This window comes from Engystomops pustulosus, unplaced genomic scaffold (assembly GCF_040894005.1).
Source record: "Engystomops pustulosus unplaced genomic scaffold, aEngPut4.maternal MAT_SCAFFOLD_423, whole genome shotgun sequence".
Lineage (NCBI taxonomy): Eukaryota > Metazoa > Chordata > Amphibia > Anura > Leptodactylidae > Engystomops > Engystomops pustulosus.
In genome coordinates this window covers 7,983-33,648 of record NW_027285302.1, presented here as the reverse complement: position 1 = coordinate 33,648, position 25,666 = coordinate 7,983, and the positions used below count along the sequence as shown (strand labels likewise).

General features: G+C 57.5%; 1 protein-coding gene across 2 annotated transcripts; it reads left to right on the top strand.

The window, feature by feature from the left end:
- The first annotated feature begins 43 nt into the window (after window positions 1–43).
- LOC140111335 (uncharacterized) lies at window positions 44–23,743 on the top strand. Of its 2 annotated transcripts, XR_011851918.1 has the most exons (5): window positions 44–124; window positions 3,636–3,762; window positions 4,017–4,094; window positions 16,396–20,357; window positions 20,396–23,743. XR_011851918.1 is itself a non-coding variant. In XM_072132360.1 (4 exons), exons 1-4 carry the CDS (start codon window positions 116–118, stop codon window positions 19,716–19,718), a joined length of 3,537 nt encoding a protein of 1,178 aa, XP_071988461.1. In that variant the 5' UTR covers window positions 44–115; the 3' UTR covers window positions 19,719–23,742. The 2 variants fall into 2 exon arrangements, 1 of the variants encoding a protein (XP_071988461.1); XM_072132360.1 differs by having other exon boundaries at window positions 16,396–23,742.
- Window positions 23,744–25,666: the final 1,923 nt, after the last annotated feature.

The following is a 25,666-nucleotide window of genomic DNA, read 5'->3' as shown; positions in this document are numbered from 1 at the left end:
TTACCGGATTCTCCCTGCGCTGGGCGGCGCTCAGGACTACATCTCCCGGCATTCCTTGGGCTTCCGCCTGTATCTGCCGGAAGTGATTGCGGCTGCGCGTACATAGAGCTCCGCTATGGAGCGGGTGAGTACCGGGTGATCACATGACTCGAGGAACAGGGAGTGGGGTCCAGAGCACGTGACACTGAGCCCCGGAGCTGACAGTCTATACTCATAGCAATGACCCTCCCCCTGGAGCTGACCCTCTAGTGCCCCCCTCCTCCTCCCCCTGGAGCTGACCCTCTAGTGCCCCCCTCCTTCCTCCCCCTGGAGCTGACCCTCTAGTGCCCCCCCCCCTCCTCCTCCTGGAGCTGACCCTCTAGTGCCCCCCCCCTCCTCCTCCCCCTGGAGCTGACCCTCTAGTGCCCCCCCCCTCCTCCTCCCCCTGGAGCTGACCCTCTAGTGCCCCCCCTCCTCCTCCCCCTGGAGCTGACCCTCTAGTGCCCCCCCTCCTCCTCCCCCTGGAGCTGACCCTCTAGTGCCCCCCCCCCCTCCTCCTCCCCCTGGAGCTGACCCTCTAGTGCCCCCCTCCTCCCCCTGGAGCTGACCCTCTAGTGCCCCCCTCCTCCCCCTGGAGCTGACCCTCTAGTGCCCCCCCCCTCCTCCTGGAGCTGACCCTTTAGTGCCCCCCCTCCTCCCCCTGGAGCTGACCCTCTAGTGCCCCCCTCCTCCCCCTGGAGCTGACCCTCTAGTGCCCCCCCTCCTCCTCCCCCTGGAGCTGACCCTCTAGTGCCCCCCCCCTCCTCCCCCTGGAGCTGACCCTCTAGTGCCCCCCCCCTCCTCCCCCTGGAGCTGACCCTCTAGTGCCCCCCCCCTCCTCCTCCCCCTGGAGCTGACCCTCTAGTGCCCCCCCTCCTCCCCCTGGAGCTGACCCTCTAGTGCCCCCCCCTCCCCCTGGAGCTGACCCTCTAGTGCCCCCCCCCTCCTCCCCCTGGAGCTGACCCTCTAGTGCCCCCCCTCCTCCCCCTGGAGCTGACCCTCTAGTGCCCCCCCCCCCCTCCCCCTGGAGCTGACCCTCTAGTGCCCCCCCTCCTCCTCCCCCTGGAGCTGACCCTCTAGTGCCCCCCTCCTCCCCCTGGAGCTGACCCTCTAGTGCCCCCCTCCTCCCCCTGGAGCTGACCCTCTAGTGCCCCCCTCCTCCCCCTGGAGCTGACCCTCTAGTGCCCCCCCTCCTCCCCCTGGAGCTGACCCTCTAGTGCCCCCCTCCTCCTCCCCCTGGAGCTGACCCTCTAGTGCCCCCCCCTCCTCCCCCTGGAGCTGACCCTCTAGTGCCCCCCCCCCTCCTCCTGGAGCTGACCCTCTAGTGCCCCCCCCTTCCTCCTCCCCCTGGAGCTGACCCTCTAGTGCCCCCCCCTCCCCCTGGAGCTGACCCTCTAGTGCCCCCCCCCTCCTCCCCCTGGAGCTGACCCTCTAGTGCCCCCCTCCTCCTCCCCCTGGAGCTGACCCTCTAGTGCCCCCCCCTCCTCCCCCTGGAGCTGACCCTCTAGTGCCCACCCCCCTCCTCCCCCTGGAGCTGACCCTCTAGTGCCCCCCTCCTCCTCCCCCTGGAGCTGACCCTCTAGTGCCCCCCCTCCTCCTCCCCCTGGAGCTGACCCTCTAGTGCCCCCCCTCCTCCCCTTGGAGCTGACCCTGTAGTGACCCCCCTCCTCCTCCCCCTGGAGCTGATCCTGTAGTGACCCCCCCCCCTCCTCCTCCCCCTGGAGCTGACCCTCTGCTGACCCCCCCCCTCCTCCCCCTGGAGCTGACCCTCTAGTGCCCCCCTCCTCCTCCCCCTGGAGCTGACCCTCTAGTGCCCCCCTCCTCCTCCCCCTGGAGCTGACCCTCTAGTGCCCCCCTCCTCCTCCCCCTGGAGCTGACCCTCTAGTGCCCCCCTCCTCCTCCCCCTGGAGCTGACCCTCTAGTGCCCCCCTCCTCCTCCCCCTGGAGCTGACCCTCTAGTGCCCCCCTCCTCCTCCCCCTGGAGCTGACCCTCTAGTGCCCCCCTCCTCCTCCCCCTGGAGCTGACCCTCTAGTGCCCCCCTCCTCCTCCCCCTGGAGCTGACCCTCTAGTGCCCCCCCCTCCTCCCCCTGGAGCTGACCCTCTAGTGCCCCCCCCTCCTCCCCCTGGAGCTGACCCTCTAGTGCCCCCCTCCTCCTCCCCCTGGAGCTGACCCTCTAGTGCCCCCCTCCTCCTCCCCCTGGAGCTGACCCTCTAGTGCCCCCCTCCTCCTCCCCCTGGAGCTGACCCTCTAGTGCCCCCCTCCTCCTCCCCCTGGAGCTGACCCTCTAGTGCCCCCCTCCTCCCCCTGGAGCTGACCCTCTAGTGCCCCCCCTCCTCCCCCTGGAGCTGACCCTCTAGTGCCCTCCCTCCTCCCCCTGGAGCTGACCCTCTAGTGCCCCCCCTCCTCCCCCTGGAGCTGAACCTGTAGTGACCCCCCTCCTCCTCCCCCTGGAGCTGACCCTCTAGTGCCCCTCCCCCTGGAGCTGACCCTCTAGTGCCCCCCCCCCCTCCTGGAGCTGACCCTTTAGTGCCCACCCTCCTCCTCCTGGAGCTGACCCTTTAGTGCCCCCCCTCCTCCTCCTGGAGCTGACCCTCTAGTGCCCCCCCTCCTCCTCCCCCTGGAGCTGACCCTCTAGTGCCCCCCCTTCCTCCCCCTGGAGCTGACCCTCTAGTGCCCCCCCCCCCTCCTCCTGGAGCTGACCCTCTAGTGCCCCCCCTTCCTCCCCCTGGAGCTGACCCTCTAGTGCCCCCCCCCCTCCCCCTGGAGCTGACCCTCTAGTGCCCCCTTCCTCCTCCCCCTGGAGCTGACCCTCTAGTGCCCCCTTCCTCCTCCCCCTGGAGCTGACCCTTTAGTGCCCCCCCCTCCCCCTGGAGCTGACCCTCTAGTGCCCCCCCCCCTCCCCCTGGAGCTGACCCTCTAGTGCCCCCCCTCCTCCTCCTGGAGCTGACCCTCTAGTGCCCCCCCTCCCCCTGGAGCTGACCCTGTAGTGACTCCCTCCTCCTCCCCCTGGAGCTGACCCTCTAGTGCCCCCCCTCCTCCCCCTGGAGCTGACCCTCTAGTGCCCCCCCTCCTCCCCCTGGAGCTGACCCTCTAGTGCCCCCCCTCCTCCTCCTGGAGCTGACCCTCTAGTGCCCCCCCTCCCCCTGGAGCTGACCCTGTAGTGACTCCCTCCTCCTCCCCCTGGAGCTGACCCTCTAGTGCCCCCCCCTCCTCCCCCTGGAGCTGACCCTCTAGTGCCCCCCCCCCTCCTCCCCCTGGAGCTGACCCTCTAGTGCCCCCCCCCTCCTCCTGGAGCTGACCCTTTAGTGCCCCCCCTCCTCCTCCTGGAGCTGACCCTCTAGTGCCCCCCCCTCCCCCTGGAGCTGACCCTCTAGTGCCCCCCCTCCTCCTCCTGGAGCTGACCCTCTAGTGCCCCCCCCCCTCCCCCTGGAGCTGACCCTCTAGTGCCCCCCCTCCTCCCCCTGGAGCTGACCCTCTAGTGCCCCCCTCCTCCCCCTGGAGCTGACCCTGTAGTGCCCCCCCCTCCCCCTGGAGCTGACCCTGTAGTGCTGTGGTGTGTGCAGGGTATTGGGGGGATGTTCCTGCTCGGTGGTTGCAGCCTCTTCTCTCCTCCAGGATCCGGTGACGTTCGAGGACGTTGCGATTTATTTTACGAGGAAAGAATGGGAGACGCTGAGTGCGGAGCAGAAGGATCTGTACAAGGAGGTGATGAACGACAACTACCGGATGATCCTGTCCCTCAGTGAGTGTTTCCTCGTGTATCCGCCTGGTGGTGGGCGGGGGGCGTGCGTCTGCCCTTGCGTGTGTCTGCCCCGGGGGTGGTGGTGGGCGTGCGTCGGCCCCGGGGGTGGTGGGCGCGGGGCGTGCGTCGGCCCCGGGGGTGGTGGGCGCGGGGCGTGCGTCGGCCCCGGGGGTGGTGGGCGCGGGGCGTGCGTCGGCCCCGGGGGTGGTGGGCGCGGGGCTGCACCTGCTCATCCTCCTGTCTCTTCCTTACAGACCGTCCGGACATCATACAGAACATTGACCTAGGACGAGAGCCGTACGTCCGGAGCCACAGCGAGAGCGACGACACAGGTACAAGACACAACATAACTGATACTGGGCCCGAGCCCGAGCCTGAGCCCCGCACATCTATCACCTTATACAAAGGGGAAAAACATAAATCCCAGGGAAGATTAGAACATGGCAACAAAATAAACTAAAAGTAACGGCCGAGCAACACAACAACAAGATGGGAGAGGACAGACTAAGAGACACTAAGGAGAGAGGTCCTCCCCGTGCCCAGCCTCTCATACTCCAGAGAGCGCACCTTCACCAGGAGGGAGAGGACAGACTAAGGGACACTAAGGAGAGAGGCCCTCCCCGTGCCCAGCCTCTCATACTCCAGAGAGCGCACCTTCACTAGGAGGGGAGAGGACAGACTAAGGGACACTAAGGAGAGAGGCCCTCCCCGTGCCCAGCCTCTCATACTCCAGAGAGCGCACCTTCACCAGGAGGGGAGAGGACAGACTAAGGGGCACTAAGGAGAGAGGCCCTTCCCATGCCCAGCCTCTCATACTCCAGAGAGCGCACCTTCACCAGGAGGGAGAGGACAGACTAAGGGACACTAAGGAGAGAGGCCCTCCCCGTGCCCAGCCTCTCATACTCCAGAGAGCGCACCTTCACCAGGGGGAGAGGACAGACTAAGGGACACTAAGGAGAGAGGCCCTCCCCCTGCCCAGCCTCTCATACTCCAGAGAGTGCACCTTCACCAGGAGCGGAGAGGACAGACTAAGGGACACTAAGGAGAGAGGCCCTCCCCGTGCCCAGCCTCTCATACTCCAGAGAGCGCACCTTCACCAGGAGGGGAGAGGACAGACTAAGGGACACTAAGGAGAGAGGCCCTCCCCGTGCCCAGCCTCTCATACTCCAGAGAGCGCACCTTCACCAGGGGGGAGAGGACAGACTAAGGGACACTAAGGAGAGAGGCCCTCCCCGTGCCCAGCCTCTCATACTCCAGAGAGCGCACCTTCACCAGGGGGGAGAGGACAGACTAAGGGACACTAAGGAGAGAGGCCCTCCCCGTGCCCAGCCTCTCATACTCCAGAGAGCGCACCTTCACCAGGAGGAGAGGACAGACTAAGGGACACTAAGGAGAGAGGCCCTCCCCGTGCCCAGCCTCTCATACTCCAGAGAGCGCACCTTCACCAGGGGGGAGAGGACAGACTAAGGGACACTAAGGAGAGAGGCCCTCCCCGTGCCCAGCCTCTCATACTCCAGAGAGCGCACCTTCACCAGGAGGAGAGGACAGACTAAGGGACACTAAGGAGAGAGGTCCTCCCCGTGCCCAGCCTCTCATACTCCAGAGAGCACACCTTCACCAGGGGGGAGAGGACAGACTAAGGGGCACTAAGGAGAGAGGTCCTCCCCGTGCCCAGCCTCTCATACTCCAGAGAGCGCACCTTCACCAGGGGGGAGAGGACAGACTAAGGGACACTAAGGAGAGAGGTCCTCCCCGTGCCCAGCCTCTCATACTCCAGAGAGCGCACCTTCACCAGGGGGGAGAGGACAGACTAAGGGACACTAAGGAGAGAGGTCCTCCTCGTGCCCAGCCTCTCATACTCCAGAGAGCGCACCTTCAGCAGGAGGGAGAGGACAGACTAAGGGACACTAAGGAGAGAGGTCCTCCCCGTGCCCAGCCTCTCATACTCCAGAGAGCGCACCTTCACCAGGGGGGAGAGGACAGACTAAGGGACACTAAGGAGAGAGGTCCTCCCCGTGCCCAGCCTCTCATACTCCAGAGAGCGCACCTTCACCAGGAGGGGAGAGGACAGACTATGGGACACTAAGGAGAGAGGCCCTCCCCGTGCCCAGCCTCTCGTACTCCAGAGAGCGCACCTTCACCAGGAGGGGAGAGGACAGACTAAGGGACACTAAGGAGAGAGGCCCTCCCCGTGCCCAGCCTCTCATACTCCAGAGAGTGGACCTTCACCAGGAGAGGAGAGGACAGACTAAGGGGCACTAAGGAGAGAGGCCCTCCCCGTGCCCAGCCTCTCATACTCCAGAGAGCGCATCTTCACCAGGTGGGAGAGGACAGACTAAGAGACACTAAGGAGAGAGGCCCTCCCCGTGCCCAGCCTCTCATACTCCAGAGAGCGCACCTTCACCAGGGGGGAGAGGACAGACTAAGGGACACTAAGGAGAGAGGCCCTCCCCGTGCCCAGCCTCTCATACTCCAGAGAGCGCAACTTCACCAGGAGGGGAGAGGACAGACTAAGGGACACTAAGGAGAGAGGCCCTCCCCGTGCCCAGCCTCTCATACTCCAGAGAGCGCACCTTCACCAGGAGGGAGAGGACAGACTAAGGGACACTAAGGAGAGAGGCCCTCCCCGTGCCCAGCCTCTCATACTCCAGAGAGCGCACCTTCACCAGGAGGGAGAGGACAGACTAAGGGACACTAAGGAGAGAGGCCCTCCCCGTGCCCAGCCTCTCATACTCCAGAGAGCGCACCTTCACCAGGGGGGAGAGGACGGACTAAGGGACACTAAGGAGAGAGGTCCTCCCCGTGCCCAGCCTCTCATACTCCAGAGAGCGCACCTTCACCAGGGGGGAGAGGACGGACTAAGGGACACTAAGGAGAGAGGTTCTCCCCGTGCCCAGCCTCTCATACTCCAGAGAGCACACCTTCACCAGGGGGGAGAGGACAGACTAATGGACACTAAGGAGAGAGGTCCTCCCCGTGCCCAGCCTCTCATACTCCAGAGAGCGCACCTTCACCAGGAGGGAGAGGACAGACTAAGGGACACTAAGGAGAGAGGTCCTCCCCGTGCCCAGCCTCTCATACTCCAGAGAGCGCACCTTCACCAGGAGGGGAGAGGACAGACTAAGGGGCACTAAGGAGAGAGGTCCTCCCCCTGCCCAGCCTCTCATACTCCAGAGAGCGCACCTTCACCAGGGGGGGGGGGGACAGACTAAGGGACACTAAGGAGAGAGGCCCTCCCCCTGCCTAGCCTCTCATACTCCAGAGAGCGCACCTTCACCAGGGGGGGAGAGGACAGACTAATGGACACTAAGGAGAGAGGCCCTCCCCGTGCCCAGCCTCTCATACTCCAGAGAGCGCACCTTCACCAGGGGGGGAGAGGACGGACTAAGGGACACTAAGGAGAGAGGCCCTCCCCGTGCCCAGCCTCTCATACTCCAGAGAGCGCACCTTCACCAGGGGGGAGAGGACGGACTAAGGGACACTAAGGAGAGAGGTCCTCCCCGTGCCCAGCCTCTCATACTCCAGAGAGCGCACCTTCACCAGGGGGGAGAGGACGGACTAAGGGACACTAAGGAGAGAGGTCCTCCCCGTGCCCAGCCTCTCATACTCCAGAGAGCGCACCTTCACCAGGGGGGAGAGGACGGACTAAGGGACACTAAGGAGAGAGGTCCTCCCCGTGCCCAGCCTCTCATACTCCAGAGAGCGCACCTTCACCAGGGGGGGAGAGGACAGACTAATGGACACTAAGGAGAGAGGTCCTCCCCGTGCCCAGCCTCTCATACTCCAGAGAGCGCACCTTCACCAGGGGGGAGAGGACAGACTAAGGGACACTAAGGAGAGAGGCCCTTCCCATGCCCAGCCTCTCATACTCCAGAGAGCGCACCTTCACCAGGAGGGGAGAGGACAGACTAAGGGGCACTAAGGAGAGAGGTCCTCCCCCTGCCCAGCCTCTCATACTCCAGAGAGCGCACCTTCACCAGGGGGGGGGGACAGACTAAGGGACACTAAGGAGAGAGGCCCTCCCCCTGCCCAGCCTCTCATACTCCAGAGAGCGCACCTTCACCAGGGGGGGAGAGGACAGACTAATGGACACTAAGGAGAGAGGCCCTCCCCGTGCCCAGCCTCTCATACTCCAGAGAGCGCACCTTCACCAGGGGGGAGAGGACGGACTAAGGGACACTAAGGAGAGAGGTCCTCCCCGTGCCCAGCCTCTCATACTCCAGAGAGCGCACCTTCACCAGGGGGGGAGAGGACAGACTAATGGACACTAAGGAGAGAGGTCCTCCCCGTGCCCAGCCTCTCATACTCCAGAGAGCGCACCTTCACCAGGAGGGAGAGGACAGACTAAGGGACACTAAGGAGAGAGGTCCTCCCCGTGCCCAGCCTCTCATACTTCAGAGAGCGCACCTTCACCAGGAGGGGAGAGGACAGACTAAGGGACACTAAGGAGAGAGGCCCTCCCCGTGCCCAGCCCCTCATACTCCAGAGAGCGCACCTTCACCAGGGGGGGAGAGGACAGACTAATGGACACTAAGGAGAGAGGCCCTCCCCGTGCCCAGCCTCTCATACTCCAGAGAGCGCACCTTCACCAGGAGGGGAGAGGACAGACTAAGGGACACTAAGGAGAGAGGTCCTCCCCGCGCCCAGCCTCTCATACTCCAGAGAGCGCACCTTCACCAGGAGGGGAGAGGACAGACTAAGGGACACTAAGGAGAGAGGCCCCCACCCCCCCCAGTGCCCAGCCTCTCATACTCCAGAGAGCGCACCTTCACCAGGGGGGGAGAGGACAGACTAAGGGACACTAAGGAGAGAGGTCCTCCCCGTGCCCAGCCTCTCATACTTCAGAGAGCGCACCTTCACCAGGGGGGGAGAGGACAGACTAATGGACACTAAGGAGAGAGGCCCTCCCCGTGCCCAGCCTCTCATACTCCAGAGAGCGCACCTTCACCAGGGGGGAGAGGACAGACTAAGGGACACTAAGGAGAGAGGTCCTCCCCGTGCCCAGCCTCTCATACTCCAGAGAGTGCACCTTCACCAGGAGGGGAGAGGACAGACTAAGGGGCACTAAGGAGAGAGGTCCTTCCTGTGCCCAGCCTCTCATACTCCAGAGAGCGCACCTTCACCAGGTCACCCAGAATTTTCCTAACCACCTCATCCACCGGGAGGATTTTACGCTGCGTCGATTCTAAACACCGTGCGTTCCACGTGTGGTACCTGACCACTAGGCTAACTAGAAATAACGTGCAGCGGTCCCGGCCACCCAAGCCTCTGAATGCTCCATAGGCCCACTCCGCATAGGAGAGACCGGCCAACCTGGGCCAATGGATGGAAGCGCCCACCCGGTTGTACACCTCTGTGTTAAAGGGGCACTGAAGCAGGAAGTGGTCCATGCTCTCCAGCAGGCCACCGCACTCCTCCCAGGGACAACCCCTTTCCTCAGAGCTCCTACACTTCAGATTGTCCCTCACACACAGCTTTCCATGGAAGCAGCGCCAAGTCACGTCCCAAAACTTCAAGGGGATCCTGATGGAATTCAATAAACTCAAACCCACCCCAAGATCCCGACTTGGGCAATCCCTGAGGGCCAGAGGCTTCTGGAAACGGGCAAACAGAACCCTCTTGTCAAGGACTTTCCTCGACATGGTCCTGATCTCCCACATTCCCAGACCCCACCGGCGAATCACCTTCAGAACCGGGGTAGCGTAAGCCGGAAGATGCCCATGCGGTGTGCGGAGATCCTTCACTTGCCCTCCTGTCTCCCATTCCTGGAAGAAAGGCCGAAACCATCCCTTACAGGAGTATACCCACGGAGGAGCCCATCCCCTGCAGGAGTATACCCACGGAGGAGCCCTCTCTTTCCAGAGGTTTGCTACATTGATCTTAAGAAAGGTATTCACTAGGAACACCACAGGGTTGACCATACACAACCCTCCTTGTCTCCTCGTGCGGTAAGTAACCTCCCTCTTGATAAGGTTCAGCCTATTCCCCCATAACAGCTGGAAGAACAGACTGTACACCCAAGTCCAGAGGGGTTCCGGCAACATGCACACACTGCCCAGATATATCAGCAATGGGAGCAGGTAGGTTTTGATCAGATTAACCCTTTCTCTGAGGGTTAAAGACCAACCCTTCCACTGGTCCAGATCCTGAGCGGCGATCTTAAGCCTGCCGTCCCAGTTTTTCCTGGTCAAATTCGATGCCAAGAACTTTTTGCAGAGTCCTGGGGCACTGGAAGAGTGTCCGGGAGATCAAAGCCTGGATCCCCCTCTCCCAGCAGGAGACTCTCACACTTATCCCGGTTGATCTTGGATCCAGAAGCCTCTGAGTAGCGGTCAACCTCTGACATCACCCATTGCGCCTCCCCTCCCGAGGGCACGAAAACAGTGACATCATCGGCATACGCTACCAACCTTAGAGTGGCTTCCGGTGCCGCCTGGTCCATCCCGACTCCCACCAACGGCCCACGATCAACCCTCGTAAGGAATGGGTCAATCGCGAACACGTACAGTAGTGGGCTCAGAGGACAACCCTGGCGAACACCAGACCCGACCTCAAAAGAGCGGCCAATCCAACCGTTCACAAGCGGGAAACTCTCTGCCCCTGCGTACAAAACCTTAAGCCAATTGACAAACCCACCCGGCAGGCCATACCTCAGAAGGACAGACCAGAGGTACTCGTGGTTAACCCGATCAAACGCTTTTGCCTGATCCAAGGACAGCAAGTACCCCTTCCAGTTACCAGCCCTGCCCTGCTCCACTGCCTCCCGAACACAAAGCACAGCACTAAATTTACTGCGGCCTGGAACAGGAGAATTCCACCTCAACAACAGAAACTGGTGAAGAAATGGCTTCCTCCTTAAATAAAACCTGTCTATTCTAGACCTGCAGCTACCCCTATAATAGGTGAACCCCGCGTGGCCTGGGGTGTGCCGGATGTGGACATCCACCAGGCGAGCCTCACTAGCTATGCTATTAAGAGCGACGCTATCATAAGTCAGCTTGTCTCTGGAACCTCCCCTATCCTGGGACCTCGTGACAGCATTGAAGTCCCCTCCAAAGACCACCTGCCGACTTGTAAAAAGGTAGGGCTTGATCCTCATAAAGAGACACTTCCTGTCCCACTTGGACTGGGGACCATAGATGTTAATTAGGCGAAGTTCTTGTCCCTTCATGAGGACATCCAGGATCAGGCACCTCCCCATTTCTAACTCAATAACTCGTCGGCATTCTACCGGTGCGGTAAAAAGGACCGCCACTCCGCTATACGGCTCGGCCGCAAGAGACCAATAGGAAGGCCCGTGTCTCCATTCCCTCTTAGCTTTAAACACGGCCGCCAAATCTGGCAGCCTGGTCTCCTGCAAAAATAAAATGTCGGCTTCAACACGGCCGAGAAAATCAAAGGCCGCAAATCTAGACGCATCAGACTTAATGCTGGCGACATTAATGGACGCCAGCGTCAACGGAGTGGGTGCCGCCATCATGAGTGATTGAGTTAGACGGCTTTCTTTTTACCCATCTTACCACCACCCTCGGGAAATGAACACCCCCTTTTTAGACATATTGTGGTGTCCATCTCCCGCACCTCTGATGCTTCAGGGGCAGATCCAGGACCTGCCCCCTCATCCTCGTCTCCAGACTCTGGGCCAGTCTCCCCTCCTGAGGACCCTGACACCCCAGGGGGAGACTTGGCACCTCCTGCAGGCCCCTCCGCCACCTCTGGCCCTTCGCCCTCAGCCCCTCCATCGGCAGGAGGCGCTCCATCCAGGGCCAGGAATCGATTTGAAAGTTCGACCAGCGGGGGGTCGGTTGCACCTTCCTTGGGTACCTTAGTCAGGGAGGGAGAAGATCTTACACCTCCCTTCTTTTTACCCTTTTTCTTCTTTTTGGGCCACGCTTACGCTTTTCCTTTAGCCACACCCTATTATCCTCGTCCATACTCTCATAATGGGAGGAGTCTGAGGACGTGGCACCTTCCTCTCTCTCGATCCTCCTGACCTCCTCATCCAGTACATCATCCCCTGGGGCCTCAGCGACAGGTGTGGTCTCCAGGATAGCGCCAGAGGTTGTCCCAGCAGCCCGAGACTCCCCCCGCTCTCTCTCCTGTTGACTTTTCTCTAGCTGCCTTAGCTGGGCAGGCGTCTTTTTCCTGTCTTTCTTCCCTGGCCCCTCCATTCCTCCACCTCTGCTAGGCCCCTCCCCAGCAGATTCAGCCTCATGGCTTTCATCTACCGAGGCTGAGCCCGCATTAGCGAAGGAAAGAGGACAACGACTGTACGGGTGACCGAGATCAGCACACAGGTTACACCTAATCTGCCCTGTACAGGATGCAGCGAGATGGCCGACACCCCCACACAACGCACACTTCTGCACGGTGCAGTTTGCGCTGAAATGTGTGGGGTCACCGCACCTGTGACACAGCTTAGGCTGCCCCCGGTAGAAGATCAGGATCCGATCCCTCCTCAGGAAGGCTGATGAAGGGATGTGGGCGACTGAGTTACCTGAACGCCTCAACTTCACCATGAAGGTCCAGGCCCCTGACCAGATACAATACTCGTCACGATTTTTTTCCGGTACTCACATTACCTCTCCATAACGATTCATCCAGGTCATGATGTCAAAGCAAGATAGTGATTCGTTACGGGTAAGAACGGTCACTCTCTTGAGTTCGCTCTGGCGGGACACTGCTTGCACAGCAAAGTCCCGCCACTCGGGCTCGTTGTATCTCAGCTCATAGTTGGGCCAGAAGAGCTCAAGCCCCTCCGGCCGAACAAAGCTGATATCAAACTCAGATGTACCATAGGGATGGATCAAGGCAAAGATGTCAGCCGCCTTGAAGTCCATATTCAGCAGCAGCTCAACTACCCGTGCCCGAGGGGGACACACATCACTGCCACGCCACCGAAGACGCACCACATTCCTACGGTTAGCACCCGGCCCGGTTGTCGGGAGCGACCATGATGTCTCCCTGCCTCTTTGCTCTCGGAAGGCAGACAGGCCGTGCCTCTCTATCCAAAACGACAAATCAACCTCCTGCCCCGCTACATTGATCGTCCTTTCTCCCTTCTGTAAGGCCTGCAGGAGGCGCCGCTGCAAAAAGTCGTCCCCAGAGCCCAGAGACGAGGATGATGGAACCCTACGTCCCCCAGCAGCGACACTGTCATAGCTCTTAATAGGGGCCGCCACTGGGGGAGCAACCGGACCAACCCCTGCACCCACCACATTAACACTACCCACCTCCATGTTACACTCAGCCGCGCCACCCGCACCACCAGTCACTCCATCACTCACCCCCATAACTGGTAATGGTTCTGCACCACTCTTGTCACACTTGTGCCCTCCGCATCATCGGTAGCAGATGTTATTTTACTTCTCCTGGGGCTTGGTAACATTCGCCGCTGTTCTTTAGCCGGTGTGAGGTGCCGCTGATCTCCAATTTCCACAGAATTCACATTATCCCCAACACCGACACAGAATAACACTTTTTGTCTGGGAGGTCCGGAGCCCTCAGCCTCAGCGACCCCCTCCACACTGCCGCCGCCCCTCAACTGGGTGATCAGCGGCAACAGCATGAAGAGGCACCGGAAGCTGCCACCAGTGCCGGGCTATCCCCCCTCCCACCGGGGGCTGCACCACAGCACTGGATTTTGATGGTATTGCCATGTCCGAGCCGCCCTGACTGTCCGGCCTTGCAGCCGATGCCTCCCCTGCTCCCCCACTGTTACCACAAACAGAGACGGAGCCCATCGCCACATCAGATGTCACACCTGTAATCTCCCTGCACCTTTGCACCGGGTCCACAGCAGAACTCTGGGGGGGTTTGGGTAGCAGGGCTTGCACAGTGAGCTGACCCTGCGCTTTGCCCGGGGGGTGTACAGGGAGGGGGGTAAAGATGAAACGTACCTCTTCTTGCTGCTTTGGCCTGGTATTCTTCGCCTTCCTTCGGCCGCTCTTCCCAGCGGCTTCCTCTGGGAGTTCATCACCAAAGGAAAAGTTCTCCATGCGCACTGGGGATAACAGGTGGGAACTGCTGCTCGTCATCATCATCATCATCCTCCTCCTCCACCTGGCTCGCAGGCTGCAACCCCTTCAGCCTTTGCTCTCTGTTATCAGCCATATGAGCAAATCGGTCATCATTAATCAGTTTTTCCTTAAACGGTCTGCTGTTCTTACAAATAAAGGTCTTTCTTTTTATCAGCTTATCCATCTCTTCTTTTAGGTGGTTAATTTCTCCTTTAACCTCCATTTTGCGCTTCTTTTGCACTGTGTTCGCCCTGGCGCGGGCACATCGCAGCTCCACCCGGAGCCTCCTGATGGTCTTGGTCGCCTCTTCATACTCAGAGGTGGCTCTGGACCCGGGAGGCATAGGTGGACAAAGACTCCCAGGGCCCCTGCACCGCCCAGCCTCTCCCCGCATGGTCAGCCTTACCTCTGTGAGCACTCCGCTTCATGGCTCCAGCCCCGGAAGGACCGCTGTCACCCGCACCATCATGGACATCCAGGTTCTGGGTTTGCCTCTTTACACTGGACCCAGGGGGAGTAGGAGCAGTATTACTACGACTCCTGGTGGAACGTCTCACCCCTGAGTCCTCCATAGCGCTGGCCGGTAGCTGGCTATCCCTGCCCCCCGCCGCCAGGCCCGGGAAGCAGGAGCCTGGGGCTTGCCGCTCTGGCTCATGCCTGGAAACCCTGGGAAGGGAGAGAGCAGGCCCCAGGTGGAGATGGATTATTCCTGGAGCTCAGAGCAGCAGCAGCACACAGCCTCTGACAGCAACAGACAGAGCTTAACGATGTAACGAGCTCCAGAGCTGCACTCACTATTCTGCTGCTGGAGCAGTCACTGTGTACATACATGACATTACTTATCCTGTACTGATCCTGAGTTACATCCTGTATTATACCCCAGAGCTGCACTCACTATTCTGCTGCTGGAGCAGTCACTGTGTACATACATGACATTACTTATCCTGTACTGATCCTGAGTTACATCCTGTATTATACCCCAGAGCTGCACTCACTATTCTGCTGCTGGTGCAGTCACTGTGTACATACATGACATTACTTATCCTGTACTGATCCTGAGTTACATCCTGTATTATACCCCAGAGCTGCACTCACTATTCTGCTGCTGGTGCAGTCACTGTGTACATACATGACATTACTCATCCTGTACTGATCCTGAGTTACATCCTGTATTATACCCCAGAGCTGCACTCACTATTCTGCTGCTGGTGCAGTCACTGTGTACATACATGACATTACTTATCCTGTACTGATCCTGAGTTACATCCTGTATTATACTCCAGAGCTGCACTCACTATTCTGCTGCTGGTGCAGTCACTGTGTACATACATGACATTACTTATCCTGTACTGATCCTGAGTTACATCCTGTATTATACTCCAGAGCTGCACTCACTATTCTGCTGCTGGTGCAGTCACTGTACATACATGACATTACTTATCCTGTACTGATCCTGAGTTACATCCTGTATTATACCCTAGAGCTGCACTCACTATTCTGCTGCTGGTGCAGTCACTGTGTACATACATGACATTACTTATCCTGTACTGATCCTGAGTTACATCCTGTATTATACTCCAGAGCTGCACTCACTATTCTGCTGCTGGTGCAGTCACTGTACATACATGACATTACTTATCCTGTACTGATCCTGAGTTACATCCTGTATTATACTCCAGAGCTGCACTCACTATTCTGCTGCTGGTGCAGTCACTGTGTACATACATGGCATTACTTATCCTGTACTGATCCTGAGTTACATCCTGTATTATACTCCAGAGCTGCACTCACTATTCTGCTGCTGGTGCAGTCACTGTACATACATGACATTACTTATCCTGTACTGATCCTGAGTTACATCCTGTATTATACTCCAGAGCTGCACTCACTATTCTGCTGCTGGTGCAGTCACTGTGTACATACATGACATTACTTATCCTGTACTGATCCTGAGTTACATCCTGTATTATACCCCAGAGCTGCACTCACTATTCTGCTGCTGGTGCAGTCACTGTGTACATACATGACATTACTTATCCTGTACTGATCCTGAGTTACATCCTGTATTATACCCCAGAGCTGCACTCACTATTCTGCTGCTGGTGCAGTCACTGTACATACATGACATTACTTATCCTGTACTGATCCTGAGTTACATCCTGTATTATACTCCAGAGCTGCACTCACTATTCTGCTGCTGGTGCAGTCACTGTGTACATACATGACATTACTTATCCTGTACTGATCCTGAGTTACATCCTGTATTATACTCCAGAGCTGCACTCACTATTCTGCTGCTGGTGCAGTCACTGTGTACATACATGACATTACTTATCCTGTACTGATCCTGAGTTACATCCTGTATTATACTGCAGAGCTGTACTCACTATTCTGCTGCTGGTGCAGTCACTGTGTACATACATGACATTACTTATCCTGTACTGATCCTAAGTTACATCCTGTATTATACTCCAGAGCTGCACTCACTATTCTGCTGCTGGTGCAGTCACTGTGTACATGCCTGATTGCAGGGTTCTCTATGGTTACAGTAGTGATGGGGCATGGCTTCTGTCTTTATTACCTCAAACTAATTTTGTCTTCTTTTATCTGATAGGCTCTTGGCATGAGAATATTATCGAGGACAGATCTTTGATCCAGCAACGCTGCAGTGATGTTCCGCGTAGTAAATGTGAGGTGCACGTGAAAAAGCAGCGGCGCTATCCCCGAGTCAACCCCATCAGGTGGATAAAGAAGGACAAGAAACGGAAAAGTCGGAGTCGTCCCTATCACCGGATATTAGCACGATCTGCGGACAAGAAGATTATTGGTGAAGATCGTCAAGTCAAACCATCGCTGGAGAGAAGATACTGTGATCTCTCTATCTCACTGGAGATACCACGAAACCTTCAAGATGAACCTCTTCCTGAAGAGCCATTCATAAACCTACAGGAGAGCCAAGACCTCGAACCTGAGGAGGCGATGGATGGTGGATCAGAAGAATTGTCTCCAGGAAAAGCTGTGGGCACGTGTGACATACATGAAGAGAGCGTTCCAGAAAACCGAAACCTGACAGGAGGTGCAGGGATCAACTCAGACGTGAAAAGCTCAGAAGAACCTTCAGGAGATGTTCATCTGCTACCGACAATGGAAAGCTTACATGCAAAAGATGACCTTGACTCAACACCTGATGGTGATACCGCCGATTCCGAAGATGTTCATGTACACAAAATCTCAGATATTTTGATAAACAAAAGTACAAGGAATGTCAAGATTGTAAACCAAAAAAGTATAATGGAGAAGGAAGAAAGATCGACTACAATAATCAAACCAGCGCACCACAAGAACAAGCATGTCAAGTTTAATGAAGTGGTCACCATGATCCTCATTGACCAACCTTCTAAAAAACACTACACTGAAGCCCTGGAGGCTGGAGGGAATATACAGAGAGTGTGTCCTTCTACGTACAGCACTGCAAATGAGAATGTCCAAGAGCAAAGCATGAAGAAGTACAGTGATGGACATGAAAACCCAACATCTCAGGGTCAGGACTCCCCATCTAGCAACGGAGCATTAACTACGAAAGAAAGAAAGAGAACGGCTGTCGTAAGCCAAGAGACTAAAACATTGGAAGGTTCACCCCCAGACCCTACACGATGCAGCAAGAAGAGGATTGTGGAAGGAACTGGATTGTCCCCAGAAGTCCCAGAACTGAAATTCTTAACCAAAAATGTGGTAGCGCAGAGACATGAGCTGCACGGTGCGGAGATGAAGAAGGCCGGGAAATGCAAAGAGAAATATCCCAACGTGAAGAGAGAAGACAGGAAGTCAGACACGTCCCCAGGGCCGCCACAAACAACCACCCACACAACAAGCCTCGAGTTCATAAAGTCCTATTCCTGCTCAAAATGTGGCAGAGTCACCCACTGGTCAAATCTCAGCAGCCATAAAAAGGAGAACCTAGTGCGGTCAGCGTCTCACATGTGCAGAATGTGCGGTCATCACAGGAGCAGCAGCTCAGCCACCACTCCTGGCCCTATGGTCCATCCACTGTCTCCTTCACCTGGTTCAGGGTCTGGAGAACCACCCCAGCTAATGTGTTCCCTTATACAGGATCCAGCCAATTCCTCTGCTCAAGCGCATTCAGGGAGAAGCTTCTACGTTAATAAAAAGCAAAGAGGACATAAGGAAGGTAAAAATGACAAAACAGCAGAAAGGCTCCAAAAATCAGCTCCAAAATCAGGAGTCAACATGGATATAGACAAGAGTCATCCACAAAGCTCTCAAGGAGCCAAAAATTCCAACATAAGCATCAACCTCCATCCTAAGCTGCAGACTTTAGTTAGATCCTCGGCCACCATCGTGTCCACTGCTGATTCAGATCTGCAATCTAGACCGAGCAGAGGAGCAAAGGTTGAGAACCTGACCTCCATATCTTCTGTAGAGAAACGTACAAAGAGTGGAGACAGCGGAAAACATGAGGACTATACAAAATGTGAAGAACTTGTTTTAAAGGAGCAAACGGTTGATCCAACAAGCTCCAGCCAGCATACAAATCCAACTACGACTGTCAGCTGCACTGTGCTCCAGAAGACCCCACACCCTCTCCCAGCTGCTCTGAAGACGCACTCGACTTATGTACAGAGTTGTATCATGAACCCAAAAAATCCTAAACCTGATACAGTCACCAAGAGTATAGCAAAACACGGCAATTCCAGGTGCTCTGCTGAAATGAGTCAGAAGAATTGTTCTTCAGGCCTGAAGAAGCGCGAGCAAGCACTAGAAGGGATGAAGCCGGTCCAGTATAGGAATGTCCTCACCCATCACCATAGTCTTTTACAAAAAGAAACCCCTGCAGAGTGTCCCTACTTCTGCAAGGAATGTGGCAAATCCTTCCAGGACAGGAAAGACCTAAAGGTTCACAAGAGGTGGCACACTAAGGAAGTCCTGAAGACCATCACAGGGACCTCAGCCAGTGACACAACGGCTGCAGATACTTCAGCTCAATCTCTAGAGAATATCTTAAACTCCAAATCTTGTGAAGAGAAGCCTGAAAAGACTGTGGACAGCAGAGACCATGGGGTCCACACAAAATACGGAGAATGTGGTATAACGGAGAATAGGAAGGATTCATCAAATTACAATCAGCAGAAGAAGCTTCCAAAAAGCAGGCCTGACGTTCTCCAGAAGACCCATGACCATCTGAACCCTACCATGAAGAAGCACTTTACATATGGACATAAAATCAGCGACCCCACTGTAGAAGCTCAAAATCCCACATGTGATAAAGACTACAAACCGTGTGTGAGGAGTCAGATGAAGCATGTCCACCCTGAGCACCCTGCAGAGTCGGCCGAGAAGATCCACATCCTACATCTGAAGAAGAGGTACAAGAGACCACTGAAGGGGCTGGAGCCGTTCCAGTGTAAACAGTGTGGGAAGATCTTCAGCCGTCACTTCACCCTGCTGCAGCACAGCACTGTGCACACTGGAGAGCGCCCCTACTCCTGCAAAGAGTGCGGCAAATCCTTCCGAGATGGAGGCTACCTGAAAGTCCACATGCGGCTGCACACAAAGGAGAAGCCCTACACTTGTCTGGAGTGCGGTAAGTGTTTTAAGCAGAATTCTGCGTTTGTGGTGCACCTGAGGACGCACACGGATGAGAAGCCGTTCCAGTGTAGCGAGTGTGGGAAAAGCTTCAGCGACCGCTCGACCCTGCGGCACCACCAGCTGATTCACACCGGAGAGAAGCCCTTCACCTGCTCCTTCTGTGGGAAGAAGTTCACCCAGCAAGCCCACGTGAAGCGCCATGAGAAGATGCACACGGGCGAGCGGCCACATGGGTGCACAGTGTGCGACAAGAGGTTCATCGACCGCACAAAGCTCCGCAAACATGAACTCACCCACAACCGGGGTAAGGTCTCCAGATCCATCAACTGAGCTCCCCCTCTCCTGCAGGAAGAGCCCCAGAGCCAAGAACTGAACCCCCTATCTAAGAAGACCCCTCAGGTCTATAAACTGAGTCCCCTCCCCTGGAAGACCCCCAGGTCTATGAACTGAGTCCCCTCCCCTGGAAGACCCCCAGGTCTATGAACTGAGTCCCCTCCCCTGGAAGACCCCCAGGTCTATGAACTGAGTCCCCTCCCCTGGAAGACCCCCAGGTCTATGAACTGAGTCCCCTCCCCTGGAAGACCCCCAGGTCTATGAACTGAGTCCCCTCCCCTGGAAGACCCCCAGGTCTATGAACTGAGTCCCCTCCCCTGGAAGACCCCCAGGTCTATGAACTGAGTCCCCTCCCCTGGAAGACCCCCAGGTCTATGAACTGAGTCCCCTCCCCTGGAAGACCCCCAGGTCTATGAACTGAGTCCCCTCCCCTGGAAGACCCCCAGGTCTATGAACTGAGTCCCCTCCCCTGGAAGACCCCCAGGTCCATGAACTGCACCCCCTCCCCTGGAAGACCCCCAGGTCCATGAACTGAGTCCCCTCCCCTGGAAGACCCCCAGGTCTATGAACTGAGTCCCCTCCCCTGGAAGACCCCCAGGTCTATGAACTGAGTCCCCTCCCCTGGAAGACCCCCAGGTCTATGAACTTAGTCCCCTCCCCTGGAAGACCTCCAGGTCCATGAACTGCGCCCCCTCCCCTGGAAGACCTCCAGGTCCATGAACTGCGCCCCCTCCCCTGGAAGACCTCCAGGTCCATGAACTGCGCCCCCTCCCCTGGAAGACCTCCAGGTCCATGAACTGCGCCCCCTCCCCTGGAAGACCTCCAGGTCCATGAACTGCGCCCCCTCCCCTGGAAGACCTCCAGGTCCATGAACTGCGCCCCCTCCCCTGGAAGACCTCCAGGTCCATGAACTGTGCCCCCTCCCCAGAATGACCCCTGAGATGTTGAACAGAGCCCCTCCCCAGGAAGACCCCCGCTCTCTGGTCGCCTCATGACTGTTTTATCAAATTTTTTCTATTTTTATTACTTATTTATCGAATAATCATGTCTGACTGAGGTTCCGGCCTCCTCTTCTCTGCAGGCAGCGGCCATATTGTGCCCTCCCCCATAGGAGGCTGAAGCGGGATCTCCATATATATTAATACTGCCCATATAATACAGACCCAATGGTTTCGGGCCCCTCATCACCAGAACATCTGATTACTCCACAGCCCATTGATGCGTCCGTGTATAGGACGTACAGCAATGTCCTGTCATGTGGATATGCCTGAAGGTAAAAGAGGGGATCCTGGGCTCCCCAGTCAGATCCGGGGAGGCCGGTGCTTCCTCTGGACCTTGTGCCCCTCGGGATCAGAACCTGCTGTCAGCAGCAGGAAGGGGGGCGTCGCTGCAGGACCTTCAAGGGCACTTTCACGAAGAGTGTTACAGGAACCTGTCAGCAGCTTTTACACCACTAGCAGTACCATTGGGTCGGGAATGAAATCTCGTTTCTAGCACAACCTCCAGCAGATATGCAAATGAGCTCAGAAATGGAGAGTGTGAGACGGTTCTAGCTGTTATAGAGTCTTCTGACGTTACGCTCCCTCCCTTACCTGAGGAGGCTGTGAGCTCTGGGCTGGGAAAGCTGCTGACAGGTTCCCTTTAAGGAGGAACGTCCTCAGGATCACCACTTCCTTCAGCTCTTTACCTAATAGTCAGGGGGGTGGTGCTATTCTGCCAGTTCCCGTCCACTTGAAATTGAGCAGCTCTTCTGCATATTGAATGTTAAAATTATCCAGAATCAGGACCTGGAGAGGAAGTGGTGAAAGGTCCTTATCAAAACAGTATTTATAGGAGGATGTCCGGGGCCTGTGCACCCGGAGCCCTTACAACCAATCATTGTCCAATCATTGTTCTTCTTAAATTGTGTGTAAAGTGTCTCTCCGCGACGTAGACATCTCAGAAATACAGGACAGAGTCAGCTGAAGAGCGCGTCCCGTTGAGAGGGCGAGTGCGGGAGAGCGCGTCCCGTAGAGAGGGCGAGTGCGGGAGAGCGCGTCCCGTAGAGAGGGCGAGTGCGGGAGAGCGCGTCCCGTAGAGAGGGCGAGTGCGGGAGAGCGCGTCCCGTAGAGAGGGCGAGTGCGGGAGAGCGCGTCCCGTAGAGAGGGCGAGTGCGGGAGAGCGCGTCCCGTAGAGAGGGCGAGTGCGGGAGAGCGCGTCCCGTAGAGAGGGCGAGTGCGGGAGAGCGCGTCCCGTAGAGAGAGCGAGTGCGGGAGAGCGCGTCCCGTAGAGAGAGCGAGTGCGGGAGAGCGCGTCCCGTAGAGAGAGCGAGTGCGGGAGAGCGCGTCCCGTAGAGAGAGCGAGTGCGGGAGAGCGCGTCCCGTAGAGAGAGCGAGTGCGGGAGAGCGCGTCCCGTAGAGAGAGCGAGTGCGGGAGAGCGCGTCCCGTAGAGAGAGCGAGTGCGGGAGAGCGCGTCCCGTAGAGAGAGCGAGTGCGGGAGAGCGCGTCCCGTAGAGAGAGCGAGTGCGGGAGAGCGCGTCCCGTAGAGAGAGCGAGTGCGGGAGAGCGCGTCCCGTAGAGAGAGGGAGTGCGGGAGAGCGCGTCCCGTAGAGAGAGCGAGTGCGGGAGAGCGCGTCCCGTAGAGAGAGCGAGTGCGGGAGAGCGCGTCCCGTAGAGAGAGCGAGTGCTGGAGAGCGCGTCCCGTAGAGAGAGCGAGTGCCGTAGAGAGAGCGAATGCGGGAGAGCGCGTCCTGTAGATTAAGAACGGCTAGTCCGTTTGAAACGCGTAGGAATGATGGATTTAAGGAATGACCCTGTGGATAACGAAGATGACTTAATAAAAGTTTGAAAGAACAACGGCTGGACCAGCGGAATTGTTTATTCTTGAATTGCGTCTTGTAGAGAGTTTGCAGAACAAGTGTGAAGGCAGATTGAGGAAGTCTCAAGACGTTAGACAGAAACCCAACAGCCGATCCACGAGTGAGAGGAGGATCTTATCACATCAGTAGTCAAGCTTGAGATGTCCAGATGAGAGCGCTGCTCCGGAGGAGGCGATAGATAGGGCTACAACAGACCGCACCACTGAGAGCGCTGCTCCGGAGGAGACGATAGGGGCTACAACAGACTGCACCACTGAGAGCGCTGCTCCGGAGAATACAATAGATAGCGCTACAACAGACTGCACCACTGAGAGCGCTGCTCCGGAGGATACGGTATATAGCGCTACAACAGACTGAACAACCCTCGGAGCGCTGCTCCGGAGAATACGATTGATAGGGCTACAACAGACTGCACCACTGAGAGCGCTGCTCCGGAGGATACGATATATAGCGCTACAACAGACTGCACCACTGAGAGCGCTGCTCCGGAGGATACGATATATAGCGCTACAACAGACTGCACCACTGAGAGCGCTGCTCCGGAGGATACGATATATAGCGCTACAACAGACTGCACCACTGAGAGCGCTGCTCCGGAGGATACGATAGATAGGGCTACAACGGACTGCACCACTGAGAGCGCTGCTCCGGAGGAGACGATTGATAGGGCTACAACGGACTGCACAACTGAGAGCGCTGCTCCGGAGGATACGATTGATAGGGCTACAACAGACTGCACCACTGAGAGCGCTGCTCCGGAGGAGACGATTGATAGGGCTACAACAGACTGCACAACTGAGAGCGCTGCTCCGGAGGAGACGATTGATAGGGCTACAACAGACTGCACCACTGAGAGCGCTGCTCCGGAGAATACGATAGATAGGGCTACAACAGACTGCACCACTGAGAGCGCTGCTCCGGAGGATACGATAGATAGGGCTACAACAGACTGCACCACTGAGAGCGCTGCTCCGGAGGATACGATAGATAGGGCTACAACAGACTGCACCACTGAGAGCGCTGCTCCGGAGGATACGATTGATAGGGCTACAACAGACTGCACAACTGAGAGCGCTGCTCCGGAAGAGACTATGACAGACTCCTTGTGGACAAGGAGTGTAACGTTCTGGGATTGGGATCCATGATGTGTGTGCGGGGACACTGAGGCATCCTGGGGATTAGTGCGGGGACTGCCTGTACAATGTCACTGATTTCCCCTGTACATGTAGCGAGCGGCCGCCATAATGTCTTCTCCAATAAACTCTGGATCCAATGTGTCGCTGCTCGTTGTGTTGGTGTAACACAAACCAGTCATGCCATTGCCCTACAGGTATGCCCCCCGCCGCCAGTCCCAAGATGCGCCGCACCCTCGCTACGGGTCCCATGGGGTTGCCGCGCCCTCGCCGCCGGTCCCATGGGGCGCCGCACCCCCGCTGCCGGTCCCATGGGGCGCCGCACCCCCGCCGCCGGTCCCATGGGGCGCCGCACCCCCGCCGCCGGTCCAGATCCCCTGACTGCAGGAAGAGACCACAGACACAAATACAAAATAAACAATTTATTTAAAAAAACCATAAACTGCGCCCCCGGCGCCATCTACAGGTCAAAGAGCTCGTCCAGGAATATGAGAATGTCCAGCATGTGCCACTGCGGCTGTACCTCCTCCTCCTCCAGCAGATCCTCTGCAAGACAAGAGCAGTTAGAGAGACAACGGGGCGTGTACCTGGGCAGTGTGTGTGTCACGGGGGCGTGTACCTGGGCAGTGTGTGTGTCGAAGGGGCGTGTACCTGGGCAGTGTGTGTGTGTCGAAGGGGCGTGTACCTGGGCAGTGTGTGTGTGTGTCGAAGGGGCGTGTACCTGGGCAGTGTGTGTGTGTGTCGAAGGGGCGTGTACCTGGGCAGTGTGTGTGTGTGTCGAAGGGGCGTGTACCTGGGCAGTGTGTGTGTGTGTCGAAGGGGCGTGTACCTGGGCAGTGTGTGTGTGTCACGGGGGCGTGTACCTGGGCAGTGTGTGTGTGTGTCACGGGGGCGTGTACCTGGGCAGTGTGTGTGTGTATCACGGGGGCGTGTACCTGGGCAGTGTGTGTGTGTATCACGGGGGCGTGTACCTGGGCAGTGTGTGTGTGTGTCACGGGGGCGTGTACCTGGGCAGTGTGTGTGTGTGTGTCACGGGGGCGTGTACCTGGGCAGTGTGTGTGTGTGTCACGGGGGCGTGTACCTGGGCAGTGTGTGTGTCGAAGGGGCGTGTACCTGGGCAGTGTGTGTGTGTCACGGGGGCGTGTACCTAGGCAGTGTGTCATGGGGGCGTGTACCTGGGCAGTGTGTGTGTGTGTCACGGGGGCGTGTACCTGGGCAGTGTGTGTGTGTGTCACGGGGGCGTGTACCTGGGCAGTGTGTCATGGGGGCGTGTACCTGGGCAGTGTGTCACGGGGGCGTGTACCTGGGCAGTGTGTGTGTGTGTCACGGGGGCGTGTACCTGGGCAGTGTGTGTGTGTACCTGGGCAGTGTGTGTCACGGGGGCGTGTACCTGGGCAGTGTGTGTGTGTGTGTCATGGGGCGTGTACCTGGGCAGTGTGTGTGTGTCACGGGGGCGTATACCTGGGCAGTGTGTGTGTGTGTCACGGGGGCGTGTACCTGTGCAGCGTGTGTGTGTGTCACGGGGGCGTGTACCTGTGCAGCGTGTGTTTGTATCACGGGAGCGTGTACCTGGGCAGCGTGTGTTTGTATCACGGGGGCGTGTACCTGGGCAGTGTGTGTGTGTGTGTCATGGGGCGTGTACCTGGGCAGTGTGTGTGTGTCACGGGGGCGTGTACCTGGGCAGTGTGTGTGTGTGTCACGGGGGCGTGTACCTGGGCAGCGTGTGTTTGTATCACGGGAGCGTGTACCTGGGCAGCGTGTGTTTGTATCACAGGGGCGTGTACCTGGGCAGCGTGTGTTTGTATCACGGGGGCGTGTACCTGGGCAGCGTGTGTTTGTATCACGGGGGCGTGTACCTGGGCAGCTTATCTGTAGCTCCATGTCCAGCTCCTCATCGGTAAACACGCAGTTGGTTCCTTCTGCAAATTACGTGAATAAAGTTATGACTAAAATA

Coding starts and splice junctions, on each gene's coding strand:
- LOC140111335 (XM_072132360.1), top strand. Junction 3,763..4,016: donor CCGGATGATCCTGTCCCTCA/GTGAGTGTTTCC, acceptor TCTTCCTTACAG/ACCGTCCGGACATCATACAG. Junction 4,095..16,395: donor CAGCGAGAGCGACGACACAG/GTACAAGACACA, acceptor TTTATCTGATAG/GCTCTTGGCATGAGAATATT.